Source organism: Lampris incognitus, chromosome 12 (genome assembly GCF_029633865.1).
Source record: "Lampris incognitus isolate fLamInc1 chromosome 12, fLamInc1.hap2, whole genome shotgun sequence".
NCBI lineage: Eukaryota > Metazoa > Chordata > Actinopteri > Lampriformes > Lampridae > Lampris > Lampris incognitus.
The window spans coordinates 18,490,733-18,506,775 of NC_079222.1; the positions used below are offsets into that span (position 1 = coordinate 18,490,733).

The 16,043-nt window shown below is 45.1% G+C and overlaps 1 protein-coding gene across 2 annotated transcripts in view; it reads left to right on the forward strand.

Moving 5' to 3' along the window:
* Window positions 1-2,066: 2,066 nt before the first annotated feature.
* Window positions 2,067-16,043, forward strand: part of ccbe1 (collagen and calcium binding EGF domains 1) — a 64,846-nt gene continuing 50,869 nt past the window's right edge. The window contains exons 1-2 of one of the 2 annotated variants that reach the window (XM_056290845.1): window positions 2,067-2,565; window positions 2,659-2,742. In XM_056290845.1, coding sequence (XP_056146820.1) covers window positions 2,120-2,565; window positions 2,659-2,742 — 530 coding nt within the window. In that variant the 5' untranslated portion in view covers window positions 2,067-2,119. The remainder of the gene's footprint in view (window positions 2,566-2,658; window positions 2,743-16,043) is intronic. The other variant, XM_056290846.1, reaches the window with a different exon arrangement.

A 16,043-nucleotide genomic window follows, 5' to 3' on the forward strand; every position in this document is an offset into this window, starting at 1 on the left:
TTGTTTAAAAAAGACCCCCCCTGATTGAAATGAGTAATTGGTCCCGCTGCCATTAGTCACTCTAGGGTGTCTTTGGCCCTGACAAATGACATCTGTATTAAGTGGGTTTTGCACAGCTGACCCCGGAGTTGAAAGGCCAGTAGAGGCTGTAAGTGACACCACGGTGCTCTTGTTTCACCGGGTATCTTTTACAAGCACCTCGGCGGCTCCGCTAACCTAAACCCCTGTAATGCCATACCGCTTTCCTGAGAAATAGAGTGACTCCTTATTTCTGCAGAGCTTCGTCAATGAACTGGCTGTGATTAGATCAGGCGTATTGCTGGTTGAGGGAACAAAGGGATCAAGGTCATTCTGGACAAAAGTCCTCAGAATGCCCCATTGAGCATGGAGTTACTCATTACCCGCCTTCTCTTAAAATCGACAGAGGCGTAAATTGAGTTCATTGCCTCAAGTCGCTGCAGGCCTAAAAAAGGACAAGTCTGCAACATGTGCTGGCATGCAATGCTCGAGCAACTAAAACTTGTCAGCTAATCAAAGGAACTCTGTTACAATTTTTTAGCACAAAACTTGTGTTTTCTTATGTTGTTTGTGTTTGGTGTTAGAAATCTGATTGGAATCATTTTGAGATTGATTATTTTAGCACAGTTCGCCATCGTGGGCATCACGGTGGCCCAGTGGTTAGCCCTGTTGCCTCACAGCAAGAAGATCCTGGGTTCGAACCCCAGGCCGTCCCAGGTCCTTTCTGTGTGGAGTTTGCATGTTCTCCCCATGTCTGCGTGGGTTTCGTCCGGGTGCTCCGGTTTCCTCCCACCATCAAAAAGACATGCATGTTAGGGTTAATATTCCTGTCACTGCCCATGAGCAAGGCAATGGAAAGAAGAGCTGGAGTTGGTCCCCGGGTGCTGCATGGTGGTTGACCGCTGCTCCTCGCTACACAGCTAGGATGGGTTAAATGCAGAGAGTTAATTTCATTGTATGTATATACAAATGACAAATAAAGCGTATTCTATTCTATTGATAGTCTGCATTCAATTGAATTTAACCTTTTTTTCTCTATCAGACAATGATGAGGAGAAAGCAGTTAGCTATCATTAAATGTTAGCATTATGAAGCCTCCTGAAATCTGTGTAGTAAACGTCTGACACACTGCAGGGATGGGCAACATGATCCAGAAAGGGCTTGTGTGTTTGCAGGTCTTTGTTCCAGCCAAGCAGTTCCACACCTGACTCTATTAGTCAACCAATAGTCTTTGCTGAGGACCTTGACTTGCACACTCAGGTTTCATCACTTCTGGAGTGATGAAACATATCTGTCAGTAAGCGTTACATCCAGATGAACTGATTCAACCTTCTTGGATTTTCTTACCTGGATTATTGAGCATGAATCAAGACAGTAAGCTATGAATGTTTGTCCGACAATACTTCACTTTGCACCATTTGGTTCTCTCCGCTGATGTGCTCATCTGTGAGCAAATCTTAATTTAATTCTTTCAAACTTTTTGTTTTTAACTGACCCGCACAAGTCCTATGTATCATGTATCTTTTATCACTGTGATATATATATATATATACATACACACACACACACACACACACACACACATACATGCATACATATACACACACATATATATATATATATACATATATACATATATATATATATATATATATATATATATATATATATATATATATATATATATATATATATATACCATTTTTCTGATATGGACGTTGCCAGTTGTAAGGAGAATATTCTTCTGAAATAAAATGCAATCATTTGGGGTTTTCTATCCCATTGTCGCCCCCTCCCAAAATTTATTGTATTTATTTATTTATCTATTTATATATTTTTTGTATTATTATTTTCGTGATTAGCCGCGTGGTGGTAGCAAAGTCGTGGACATCACGACGCGCGAAACGCGCTCGGACGCAATGAACGCGCACGCGTGTACGTTCGTGTGTGCGTGCTGCGCGCAAGCGCAAGCGCGTTTGTCAATCAAGCTTCGAACGAACGTTTCACGGAAACATAATCATTAACCGAGAGTGCACCAGACGTCCGCGATGACCCATTTACTCAGAGGCTAGTCTTCTGAGGTGGCCCTGCTGGATCAACGATGGAAAGACACACATCTGTCCTTGGCGTGAAGCTTGGCAAAACTCTCCCAAGTTGCGCGAAGGATGATGTGTCAGCTGACGGAGAGGTCTCCACAGACCGCCTAGGGGGAGTACAGTACATAAACCCACACCTATTCAATAACGGTGTACCTAATCATAAAAGCGAAGCTCACGACAAGGGGGAGGGTCCGAATGTGGATGACAAAAAAAAGAAAAAAAAACACTTTCTGGAGGTTAATTCCACAGCTGGGACCGAACAGCCAATCATTTCAAGCCTCGAACACTCCGCGCACACGGACGCAGTACACAGGTGTTCACGAGGCGACCGGACCTATGAGATGAAACTAAAAGGCAGCGGGAGTCCTCTTCTGGTCACCGTGACGTGCATGTTGCTCTCAGAGGGCTTGCTGTGGTCGTACCGAGAAGAACAGGATGCCTCTGACAGGTAACGTAAAGCGCGCCCGGCGCCCACACGCGGCAGCATGACGATTGATTGCGTTGAGATTCAAGCCTTCACTGCGACATGTTGTCTCCGCAGCAGCGAGTCCTGCTCCGAGAACAAGATTGTCACGACCAAGTACCCCTGCGTGAAATCAACCGGAGAAGTCACCATATGCTACAGGTAGGGTGGTCGGGGGGGGGGGGATACAAGGATGCTGCAATGACGTAATAACGCGCTATACTGAGATATCTGAAATATGGTGAGGTCTAATGTAAGATGTTAAGGTTATAACAAGTGTTGAATCATCAGGTTGCAGCCTTGGGTGCTCACATTTGCATGAAAAACGATAATACATGCATCTAATTAGTTATTTTGTTAATTGAAAACATGCAGCCGATAATATGTTTGATTTTAATTCGTGAAATTCCTAACAATAGGGGGACTTTTTGTTTTGTATGTCTGTTTCAGGAGAAAAAAATAAACCATGTTGTTCTGTGTTGAAGTAACTCTTTGACATTCCCTCTGATCATTAATTACCAAAGTCAAACAAGTTCATACATTTAAATCTTGACCTGAAACGAATGTTGTGTTTTTCTTGCCAAACACCGATGATGTGCAAATTATTGCAAAGAAACCTACATCACAGCTATTTATGTTTAAATTAAAAGGTCAGTGAGCACTACGATTCAAATGTGAAAAAGTTGGGACCCTATAATTTAGTTGGATTAATATCTCAGATGGTTCCCATATTGCCCAGTCTTTCTAATAGAACAGTATAGATAACGAGGAACAACTCTTGACTGTGTTCGCGATTGTATTGATATGCACCTCGTGTGTTGGGAGCTGGAAGTGATTTCCGAACAAAGGCTGGCCAGTTTACAAATTTCCCTAATTAGTCCGGAACACGCATCTTATCCAAAATCTATTGATTGGTCTTTTGTATGCTAATATCTCTGCCTTGCGTGACAGGTTAGGTAGACCCAGGCGTGCCTAAGCTGTTGGGCTTAGTGTTAGATCCTCATCTTTCATCATTAACCAGGGGCCACGCTGAGTTTAAACAGACATTTCAGCCAAAGCCATTAGAGCACTACCAGATCTGTCCTGTGACAGTCCTAGGAGGTTTAGTTGTACATTGTATCTTCCATTGATGTGGTTTCAGTCAGGTTAGTGACGTATAACTCATGTGATACTGATATCACATCCTTTAGGCAGGTAGCAGTTTTGGACATGCATGCAGGACATGCATGCAGCACCAGAGTGACAGAGGGGCCATGCGTGGTGTGATAAATGCACCCCTGAGCCTGTCCAGTCCGTTTAAAAGTTGCATCATCTGAAACATAACAGGAGGAGCTGCTTCAAATCCCCCCTATGTGGGTTCTCCTTTACAATACATTCAGATGAACGAGCCAACCATCATATTGTGGACCACCCTCAAAGACAAAAACAGCATACTTCAATGTGATTATGTTATTAGTCGCCCAAATAATTTGGGTATACACTTGCCTGTTGGGGATTTATTGGTGTCCTTTTGATGCATACCATAATACTTTGTAAGGAAATATGTTTCAGATTTGCAAATCAACCATTTATTCGTAGCAGACTGCAACAGACGAGAGGTAGCCTCTGCCTAAGTTATATTTACTGTATACTTGCAGCCTCTAAAATAAAATATGAATTCATTCTTACTAAGAGTCTATAACCAAACCCTATAGGAACATCTTGCACTAATGGAGGACAAGATAAAATTGTGCATGATATTTCATGCATTACAATAACTTGAAGCTAGACATTTCGGGGGGGGGGGGATTCCTATGTAGTCATTAATATCTGTGATTCCTCTTTTTAATGTCTTACAGTTTTTGTAAAGGTCACAAATAGAAGCAGCTTGTCAGACGCTCTGTGAAACTGATTGAATAAGTAACAGATTGTTTCCCCAAAATCTGGTGACATTTTGTTGAATGGTTGCTTATTCCGGTGGCACGAAGGTCCTGGGTTCGAGCCCCGGGGCAGTCCAACCTTGGAAGTCATCCCGGGGCGTCCTCTGTGTGGAGTTTGCATGTTCTCCCCGTGTCTGCGTGGGTTTCCTCCGGGTACACCGGTTTCCTCCCACAGTCCAAAGACGAGTAGGTCAGGTGAATCGGCCGTACTAAGTTGTCCCTAGGTGTGAATGTGTGTGTGTGTGTGGGGGGGGGCTGTGATGGACTGGCGGCCTGTCCACGGTGTCTCCCCACCTGCCACCCAATGACTGCTAGGATAGGCTCCAGCATCCCCGCGACCCTGAGAGCAGGATCAGCGGTTCGGATAATGGATGGGATGGATGGGTTGCTTATTCCGCATAGTTTTTCGGAAGCTGAAGCACCTTCCCAATATGTGCGGTTTAGTCAGTCACCTAAAATCCAGAAAACTGTGGTCCGATTCAAAGTTTTGTAATTGGATCATCGCTCTGCATGTCCCTGTTGCAGAATTTTCCATTCTGAACTATCTATATTAAGTTATATAAAGTGCCAGACTGCTGAATGGTCCATTAGTATTACCATCCAAATGTGAACTTTATACGGCCTCATTCTTGCATCACTTGGTGTAAAGCTGCTTTCATGTATGTGGTGACACCCTGTTTTATTTCTGTCTTATCAACTTCCTTAAGCTATGTTGTATTATGGTTATTGGGTGTTGTCACAGTTGTCATGTGTAATGTTTACTTAAAGAAGAAACATTGCTGTTGGTCAAGAGACATGTTTGTTTGGTCTCTAAAGCTTTGGGTGCACTTCAGTCCACCTGCATTCTGCAAGTCAACACATGACCTTCTTCATATTAGCTAGCTCTGTTGTGGGCTGCAGTAAAAACATACTCCCGTTCCGTGGAGCTCACCACTTCCAACCATATACTTGGGGTATTTCCGAAATCAGGAATCAGGAACATTTATTTGTCATTTCATTTCATGCACTTGCGTACATGAAAAGAAATGAAATATCATTTTCCCCCAGCCCACAGCAATGCAACACAAAGACAAAAATCCAAACTACAAAAAAAATTACAAAAACTACAAACTACAAAAATACATATATCCAACACATCGGGGGGGGAAAATCACTCTCCAAGAGAGTGAACGCCAGCCAGGATGACAATCGGAAATGCCGGTCTGCATGGGCTAGCAGTTAGCTTAGCCTGTCCCGCTTCCACGTCCTATCAGACCGCCCTCGGTGTTACCGGAACTGCCGGTCTGCACGGGCTAGCATGTTAGCTTAGCCTGTCTCGCTTCCGCATCCTGTCAGACCGCCCTCGGTGTTACCGGAACTGCCGGTCTGCATGGGCTAGCAGTTAGCTTAGCCTGTCCCGCTTCCGCGTCCTGTCAGACCGCCCTCGGTGTTACCGGAACTGCCGGTCTGCACGGGCTAGCATGTTAGCTTAGCCTGTCTCGCTTCCGCGTCCTGTCAGACCGCCCTCGGTGTTACCGGAACTGCCGGTCTGCACGGGCTAGCAGTTAGCTTAGCCTGTCTCGCTTCCGCGTCCTGTCAGACCGCCCTCGGTGTTACCGGAACTGCCGGTCTGCACGGGCTAGCATGTTAGCTTAGCCTGTCCCGCTTCCGCGTCCTTTCAGACCGCCCTCGGTGTTACCGGAACTGCCGGTCTGCACGGGCTAGCATGTTAGCTTAGCCTGTCTCGCTTCCACGTCCTGTCAGACCGCCCTCGGTGTTACCGGAACTGCCGGTCTGCACGGGCTAGCAGTTAGCTTAGCCTGTCCCGCTTCCACGTCCTGTCAGACCGCCCTCGGTGTTACCGGAACTGCCGGTCTGCACGGGCTAGCATGTTAGCTTAGCCTGTCCCGCTTCCGCGTCCTGTCAGACCGCCCTCGGTGTTACCGGAACTGCCGGTCTGCACGGGCTAGCAGTTAGCTTAGCCTGTCCCGCTTCCGCGTCCTGTCAGACCGCCCTCGGTGTTACCGGAACTGCCGGTCTGCACGGGCTAGCATGTTAGCTTAGCCTGTCCCGCTTCCGCGTCCTGTCAGACCGCCCTCGGTGTTACCGGAGCTGCCGGTCTGCACGGGCTAGCATGTTAGCTTAGCCTGTCTCGCTTCCGCGTCCTGTCAGACCGCCCTCGGTGGTACCGGCACTGCCGGTCTGCACGGGCTAGCATGTTAGCTTAGCCTGTCTCGCTTCTGCGTCCTGTCAGACCGCCCTCGGTGTTACCGGAACTGCCGGTCTGCACGGGCTAGCAAAATGGAGTATCAAAATACCTGTGTATTACCATGTGCTATAACCCCAGGCGCACTTCAAGAGGAGAAAAACTTAATCTGTGTGCAGTAAAGACTCTGAGCTGCCTGCAACTGGAAAATACATCCAGAAATTCTCATGTATCCTCTTTCATGCAGTCCGCATAATATAATGTTGCATAATACACAACATTTAGTTTGCCAAGGAACAGCTCCTTTTACGTTGTCTTGGAAACTTTGAGTTTCATGAATCACTATTAGATCCCGTGGAAATGCCGGGGAAATACTACCGCAATGCTACTGACCGCACTGTGATGCAGTTAACGCTCAACACTGAGTCACTCGTCGTATTGGGAAAGACCAGAAAGTCAGAAGATGCATCATTGTATACAGGAAACTGGCGCTGAGGAAGCAAACAAATCTTGCCCTGTTTTTCTGGCTGTCTTGCTGTGCAAGTGTAGGCAACTTCTTTCCACACACTTACTTGGTCAGAAGCAACTTTTACATGTCAAGGCATCTACATTTAGGGCCTTTGTGTTATTTGTCTTGAAAAGTTCAATGCTTGAGAGTTTGAGACAGAAACAAAAGCGTGTATATATTTGCTATGAAATATTTGCTTATATTGGTTTTTGAATATACATTTTGGAGTTAGATTGTTCAAATTTTCTAAATTTGAAGTAACAGTGGAATAAAAAAAAAGATGCACACTCGTAAATACCCATTTTCCCTTTCAGAAACTGTATTTTAATACTCCAAAAAAAATGTTGAAATGTTTCAGAGTTTGTTGAAGGAAACCGCTTACTTAGCTGGTTTTCAGATTGTTTTATTAGACTCGGAGACCTCATTAGAGTTTATCCTGAGATGAAGATGATTTGACTACAGCAGCCCGGTGATTATGGGAGGACATCTTAGCTGCGCTACACCGAGTACGGTGCGGCCAGACCCATTGTTTCAAACACTGCAGTATCAACACCCATGAGCAATCTGTGTTTAGAACTTTGCCTAGGTGACAAGTGAAAACACGAAGCACTGATTACATTGCCTTGATTTATTGTGTTTTACTTGCTAGCCCCAGCTACCCTGCAGTGTAAATGCTTTGCTAGTGGTGGTGCAACACTCAGGCAGCGAGTGTTTCCATTGTACAACTGTAACAGTTACACATAATTGATATGTGGCGTGTGTAATTGCTTCTTTGTTATTCCTCCAAAATGTGTCTGGTGGTACCGAGTGGCTTGTTGTGTTCTCCACTTCTCCTTTCTCCTCCTCCTCCTCCTCCTCCTCCGTGTGTGTGTGTGTGTGTGTGTGTGTGTGTGTGTGTGTGTGTGTGTGTGTGTGTGTGTGTGTGTGTGTGTGTGTGTGTGTGTGTGTGTGTGTCTGACCTCAGTCTTTCACTCGTGGAGTATCAGAGAAAACCTAGTTCACTGAAGGCCGAGAAAGCAGTCAGACTTTTTTTCCCCCACCGCCCTTGTGAGGCAGGATAGCCACAAGGCCTCACATGATCCCTGCCGATCCCAACACCCCTTTACCTCCGTCGAACCACTCAGAACTGTTCCAGTGAAAAACTTTACCATTCGTTTTGGACTAGCATTTTCTATTCTGTCATTTGTCACTCCCAGAATTAAAAAGCACGAGGGCGTCCGGGTAGCGTAGCGGGCTATTCCGTTGCCTACCAGCACGGGGATCGCCTGTTCGAATCCCGATGTTACCTCCGGCTTGGTTGGGCGTCCCTACAGACAACCCGTGTCTGCGGGTGGGGAGCCGGATGTGGGTGTGTGTCCTGGTTGCTGCCCTCTGGTCAGTCGAGGCGCCCGTTCGGGGAAGGGGGTGACTGGGGGGAATATGATCCTCTCACGTGCTACGCCCCCCCCCCCCCGTTGTAACTCCTCACTTTCAGGTGAAAAGGAGCGGCTGGCGACTCCATATGTATCGGAGGAGGCATGCGGTAGTCTACAGCCTTCCCCGGATTAGCAGAGGGCGTGGAGCAGCGACTGGGACGGCTCGGAAGAGTGGGGTAATTGGCTGGGTACAATTGAGGAGAAAAAAAAGGGGGGGATAATTAAGAGGCATGGAGGTTGGCATGGTTACTATTTGTCTACACAAACCAAGACTGGCAGGTATTTTTGAAGAATAACTACAAATTATATTAATAAATAATAATAATAATGCAATAAACGTGAATGATGAGATCAGTTCAAGCTGTACTCGGTTGTCAGCGAAAAAATCTGCTTAGTGTGCCAGTATAGTTTATCCTTCCCCTGACTGCTCCGCAACCTTCCTTCTCAGTTCAGCTATTATGTTTGACCACTCGTCAGTTTCCCTGCAGTCCGGCCCGCTTTCTGAAACTGCATATAAATGTCTTCCATGCCTCACAGTTAATCCTTTCCCCAAGTGCTTCAGCGTGCAGCTTCTGCTCCAAACAGCTTTCAGCTGTAAAGTGAAACAGAGTTATGGTTGCTGTTATGGAGTTGCCATAGTGTCGTCCCTCCGGTGGCTGCAGGGAGGATTTACTCGTGGCACGGTGGAGGGGACCGAGCAAGCCTATTCGGACGTCTAGTTTCGCTGTTTCTTCACCTTTGCCGTGAATGTTCTGCATTGTAAAGCAGAATGACTCGAGACGTGAGACGCGAGCGAGAGTAAACACGTGACCCTGATCCCGGGTCGGTGTGGTCAGTTTAATATCGCCGCGTCACCCAGTGAGTCAGGTTCGAGGCCGCGCCGACGTCAGAGTTAAAGCTTTCAAAGCCTGCGGTCCCGCTCTTTATAGATGCGTTATTGTTTTACGCATGCTTTGTGTGTTTTCAAATTACGCCTTCTTACGGACAAAAAGATCCCTTTCACGAGGACAATGGTCATTCTTGTACAATGAAACACTGGTAAACTGTTTATTGCACTCAGGAGTCAGTCAGAAATGTGTTATGCAATTTACAGTGATTAATATCTGTTGCGGTCATTCTCTGCAGATGGTTTGTGTTAGGGAAAATTAGACAGGCCCTTGAAGTCTTTTTACTGAAAATGCTGTCAGAAGACCGGTAAGGTGAATTCGGAGGAATGTAACGACGCGTTTCATAAACAGCGACGGCGTTCATGACCGCGCTGCACTGTCATGTTAAACTGTGAGTTCACAGGAAGTGTTTTCGTCTGTGTGCACGTGGGTGTGTGTGGGTGTGTGTGTGTGTGTAAGAGAGGGGCAACGAGCAAGCGAGAGAGACAGACAGACAGACAGACAGACAGACAGACAGACAGACAGACAGACAGACAGACAGAGTGAGAGAGAGAGCTACAAAAAGAGAGAGAGCGATAGGGAGTTACAGAGAGCGAGACAAACAGAGCGAGAGGTAGCTAGAGAGAGAGACAGAGCTAGTGAGCTAGAGAGAGACAGAGAAAGAGAGAGAGCAAGAGGGGGAGAGACAAACAGAGCAAGAGAGAGCTAGAGGAAGAGAGCAAGAGAGAGGGAGCGAGAGATAGAGAGAGTGTGACAGAGCGAGAGAGAGAGAGAGAGAGAGAGAGAGAGAGAGAGAGAGAGAGAGAGAGAGAGAGAGAGAGCGCGCAAGAGGGAGAGACAAACAGAGTGAGAGAGAGAGCTAGAGAAAGAGAGCAAGAGAGAGAGGGAGAGACAGAGAGAGAGCTAGAGAGACAGAGCGAGAGAGCGCTAGAGAGAGAGCGAGAGAGAGAGAATGATTGTCTGACCACAGTCTCTCACTCATGCTGTGCTTCACCTCATGAGGCCCAACAGCAAAACAGCAATAAATTTGCAATAGATTGTCTTCTATTCTAAACAATATTTGTAAGATTAATGTTTCACTCAAGGGTCTCCATGTCTCCAAAAACACAGAAAACAAGTGTCAGAGTCAACTCAAGCATGTTTTGATGTATTAAAATCCAATTGTGCCTTGACTTCGCGAGTAAGCATTTTTTTGTTACTTGGCTTTTAGTACAAAAGATTTCCTTTTTCTTTTTTGCGGAGAAGAAAATGTTACAGGCTATTGCAGATTACAATTTTAAAAGAAGAAAAAAAATCCATAGTGATAAGGTTAGCCAGCCATCCAAAATGTGAAAAAAAAATCCAAAATGTTTCCCAGCAGCTCTTGGAATGAGGAAAAATGTATGAGAGTTAGCCTTGTGGAGATGGCAAAGTGATAACGCTTATGAAAATCACAGCAATCACAAACATCCAAACTGATTTACAACATGACACTTTACCTTGACCTCGTGGAATACTAAGTCAACATACAGACAGTGGGGGGTGTTGATTCCTAATATTTACATTGTCGATTTTCTCTGTGTGAGTGTGCGTGTGGGTGTGGGTGTGCGTGTGGGTGTGGGTGTGGTGTGAACGTCTCCCTGCAGCATATGTTCCGCACTCTGTTTCCGAGACTCTTAATTTTGTAAACATCCATTTTAAAATATTCATAAATGACACATTTTAATAGTGGGCAGAATATATATAATTCATCACAAACGCAATGCTTGACATAAAAACTGCATTAGCTAGACTCGGAGGCAGAGGTCCCATCAAAGAAAATAAATCACCATATGTTTTCACTCAAAATGGAGCGTGTTAAGCCCTCTTTTGACTGAAAGAGAATTATTGCGGCCTTTAAAAGATATTCAAGGAGTCAACATGGAGATAAACTCATTGGTATGGGTATTTGGTGTAACACTTTAATGATAGCACCCACGCTGCTGAAAGGTGACACTATCCAAAGCTTAAGGAGGGAGATTAGCCGCCATACTAAGCTAATGATCCTCATATGTCAGATTAAAGACTTGTTGTTTATTATACTTGAGAGTGCAGATGAAGTTGTCAGGTGAAATAATAATGATGACCACTGCTTTTCCTTTCGTTCTTGCTCTTCACCTATAGCCAGCTACCGGGTCCATTCATCAAGGCGAGTCAGCAAGTTTTGTCCTTAGTTGTGGACCAGGTGTTTGCAAGTCCCTCAGCTCCTGGCACTGTTCCTCTGTGATGGATTGAGTTTGAGCAAACTGCATCGTTTTCAAATGTCAGCAGAGGAGAAGCAAAACCAGCCTTAACTTTTTTATCTGGGGTCAGGCGAGAAAAGTTAGCTTGGTCGTGTCAACACCGAGCTTTGCCGTCGCTCAAGAACAGGAGAGGAAAGATGGTTGCGCACCAGTAGGGAGGCAGATGACTCCCATGTATGTTCCTTAAAAGGACGGAGGAAACTGCGGTGGAGCGTGAGTTATCGTGGTGAAAGTTGGGGAGGACATGTTGTTAGTGTTTTGGAGCATTCCTCAGTGATGGATGAGACGCACCAGCAGCAGTGCACAGACTCAGCTATGGGTAGTCGTCACCATTTTCTCCTGCTTCTGTTGCAGCACACATCTTTAGGAATTATAATAATACATGGGGAGAGTAAGGTTAACTCCTTATCTCTGATGTTTCATTCATTCTTCCAAAAAACAAAAACAAAACAAAAGAGGAACTTACATAACAGTTTTCAATTGCAATGTCAAATGACATAGGTAGTCCCCGGATTACGAACGCCCGACGTACGAACTGACCAGCGTAAAGCCTATTTAAAAAAAAACCGAGTTACACAAAATGGTTCGCACGAACGAACGGACGGACTACTTTGCGCGGCGCTCAAAGCGCTGTGCTTTTTGTGTGGTTCGTCGGCCCGAGGGAGAACAACGTAACGCCGTCGTCGCCATTTTATGTCGGATCGTGTAAACGTTGTGTGCGTTGTGTTTTGACCGAAACATTTTCGTGTGTTTTCCCTCGTAATGGCTTCAAAGCGTAAATCTGATGTAAGCGATGCTGATGCAACGAAGGAAAGGAAAACGATCACAACTGAAACGAAAGTGGGAATAATAAAGCGTTCAGAGAGGTGAAACGCTCTTATCATTTTACGTGGTGAGGCGGGGAGGCGAGCCCAGAGCGGGCTTTCGTTTCTGGCACCAAATGGCGGGCCTCCGCCGGTCGCGACCCGCTCTGGGGACAGCGGCAAGTGGGTAGGTTGGAATGTATGAAATGTTTCTTTATCTCTCTCAATTACAAAATACAGTACTGTAACTAGATTTATTGTTATTACTGCATTATTATATGTATGAGGTTCTGGGCGTCCGGGTAGTGTAGCGGTCTATTCCATTGCCTACCGATACGGGGATCGCCGGTTGGAATCCTCGTGTTACCTACTGCTTGGTCGGGCGCCCCTACAGACACAATCGGCTGTGTCTGCAGGTGGGAAGCTGGATGTGGGTATGGGTCCTGGTCGCTGCACTAGCGCCTCCTCTGGTCGCTCGGGGCGCCTGTTCGGGGGGGAGGGGTACCTGGGGGGAATAGCGTGATCCTCCCACGCACTACGTCCCCCTGGCGAAACTCCTCACTGTCAGGTGGAAAGAAGCAGCCGGCAACTCCAAATGTATCAGAGGAGGCATGTGGTAGTCTGCAGCCCTCCCCAGATCGGCAGAGGAGGTGGAACAACGACTGGGACGGCTCGGAAGAGAGGGGTAATTGGCCGGGTACAATTGGAGAGGGAAAAAAAAGTTTATGATGTTTTAAGTAAAATATATACCGTATACTAAGACAAGCATTTGACTAACAGACGCTAGATGTGAACTGTATGTTACTGTTCCGACTTACAAACAAATTCGACTTACGAACAGAACTCGTTCTTAACCCGGGCACTTCTTGTAGTTGATTAGGCTTTGACAATTATAATTCTTGAAAATCATATTTCCGCACTTCAGAGTCATCCTGCACAAACCAACAAACTCCCCATCCTGTCCTAGTGGATGCAGTAGATATGGACTGTTGTCTGTCCTCTTCCACGTGTCCAGTCTGCAACAGATTCAGTAAAGCATTCACAGATCTGGGGCATATTTCATCATTGTTAGTCACTGTACGGCATTTTGTAGTATTCACCAGACTGTTAAATGATACCTCTTTAGCATAGATCTGTCAGTGAATCTCTACTCCATGAGTTCGTTTATCAATATCCTTTGTGTAACCTTTGTTTCCTCCAACCAAATTGTATGCCCTTTAAAGGGTTAAAAGAAAAATGGAAACAGACTTTCTGTGTGACCTCATTTATAACGTGATCTTCATATATAGTTATCTGTGAACCCAAGGTAATTCTGACCTCTGAGTATTGTCCATGTTATGGACATTATTTCTCCATTACGGAGAAATAATGGCGCATTAAGATTTAGTTATCACTTAATTTTTTTATCTGGCTGTGCTGATGAGTACCACTAAAAAATGGATGCAGCCTTTTTTTTACAGCACAGATAATAAAGAATAATATCTGTCATGTGTTTGAATAGCAAAAAGAAATGTCATTACATTGTTTTAAATTGCTATACAGGGTAAAATTTGATTTGTGTCCTTAGACGACCATTTCACCATCTGTTTCCATTTGAAAGGCAATTGTAAAACAAACTGCACTTTCCCCACAAAGGCTGGGACTTAGAGCTGAAATGCTTTGTAAAGGCTGCTGATACCCACAGTGGTCTTATCTGAATAGGTTCATAACGTTTGTTTAGATAATTTGAATTTACCTGCCAGGTCACAAATTACCCATCAAACAGTAGGTCCTACGTTTTGGGACAGGTCAATGTATAAAGAGCAATGTTTGTTGTCTGTTTAAGCACCCTGATCCTCAAAGGAAAAAAAATGTATTTTTTTTTTAGCTTAAGAACTGTTCTTGTAAATCACAGTCGAGATAAGTCGACATGTAAATCAAATGTGAAAATGAATTACCATAAATCACAAGATTTCATTATGTAATGGGGTTAGTGCAGGAAATCTTATAGGGCTTTTATTCCCCACATTGTAGTCTTGAAACAGAATCAGAATCAGGATCACTTTATATGCCAAGTCCAATAAATTCAAATGAATTCATCCTAATGGCATTTTTGGTCACACAGAGACAGATGTAACAGAATGTCACATATCATAAGGATTGCTTTGTCAGTATCACAGTGGGGTAGTTTGGGATGCATTAATTGTATTGAATTTTAACATTAACATTAAGTCCACCCAAAATTTGAAATCTCTACACTTTCGATGTAAAAACATTATAAATCAAATCAAGATTGGATTAGGCCTCATGGTGGTGCAGTGGTTAGCACTGTCGCCTTACAGCAAGAAGGTCCTGGGTTCAAACCCCGGGGTTGTTTAACCTTGGGGGTCATCCCAGGTCGTCCTCTGTGTGGAGTTTGCATGTTCTCCCCGTGTCTGCAGTGGGTTTTCTCCGGGTGCTCTGGTTTCCCCCACCATCAAAAAGACATGCATGTTAGGGTTAGTACTCCTGTCTGTGCCCCTGACCGAGGCATGGCAAGACGAACTGGAGTTGGTCCCCGGGTGCTGCACGGTGGCTGCCCACTGCCCCTAGCTACACAGCTGGGATGGGTTAAATGCAGAGCATAATTTCCCTACGGGGATCATTAAAGTATATCAAAATAAAAATAAATAAATAAAAAAGATATCAAAGTTATTGTGAGTATTTTATATTTTCAAAAAGAAGGCAAAGCATAGTTTTGGAAAACGGCATCTAGACCTCACACCACTGAGTGGCCGTTCGCATATCATTTGAGTGACAGCTGAAAGCCAGCATTGCTGGGAGACTCTCTGCAACATCCTTGTCATGCAGCTATGAACGGCAATGGCTGGCACATCTTTAGTCATCCAACACTATCTGGCAATTAACTTTGTGAACTGTTCCGTCAAATTACATCTAGAAGGACCAGTCGTGAAATTTGCTGATATGTTTGTATGTTGCTCAGACAGCGCCCAAAACTTTCGTCATCGCCGCTTTTATGCTAATTTCCTTCAGTGACAAATTCAAAAAACTGTGTAGTGTTGGTATTTGTATGTCTTATCTCCTGGCTTCAACAGCAGCTGCAAACCCAAGCCGCTCCGTTTCTCACCCCATGTAACGAATGCGGCCAGGTTCAAACTAGTGGTATTAGCAACACATAGTGGCTTCTTATTCACAAAAGCCACTAATATTTGTCTTGCTAAACAGCAATATAAATCATTTCCATGTTCTCTCATTTGGACCTTCGGAGGGTTAACATTAGGTACAAAAACGAAACATGAATTCATGTACTTACTTGTGCGCTGTTAAGGACTGCTGGTTTGGCTCCAGGCTTCAAAATGATGTGAGAACAGAAGCCACTTTGTTTCTGAGCCCAGCTGATAAAGCACCGTGGGAGGAAGTGGAGGCTGCAAATCTGCACGGGAAACTCTAATGTGTCGCACTTCCATACATCTCACCCATGTATCTTGTGTAGGCCACTGAACCTG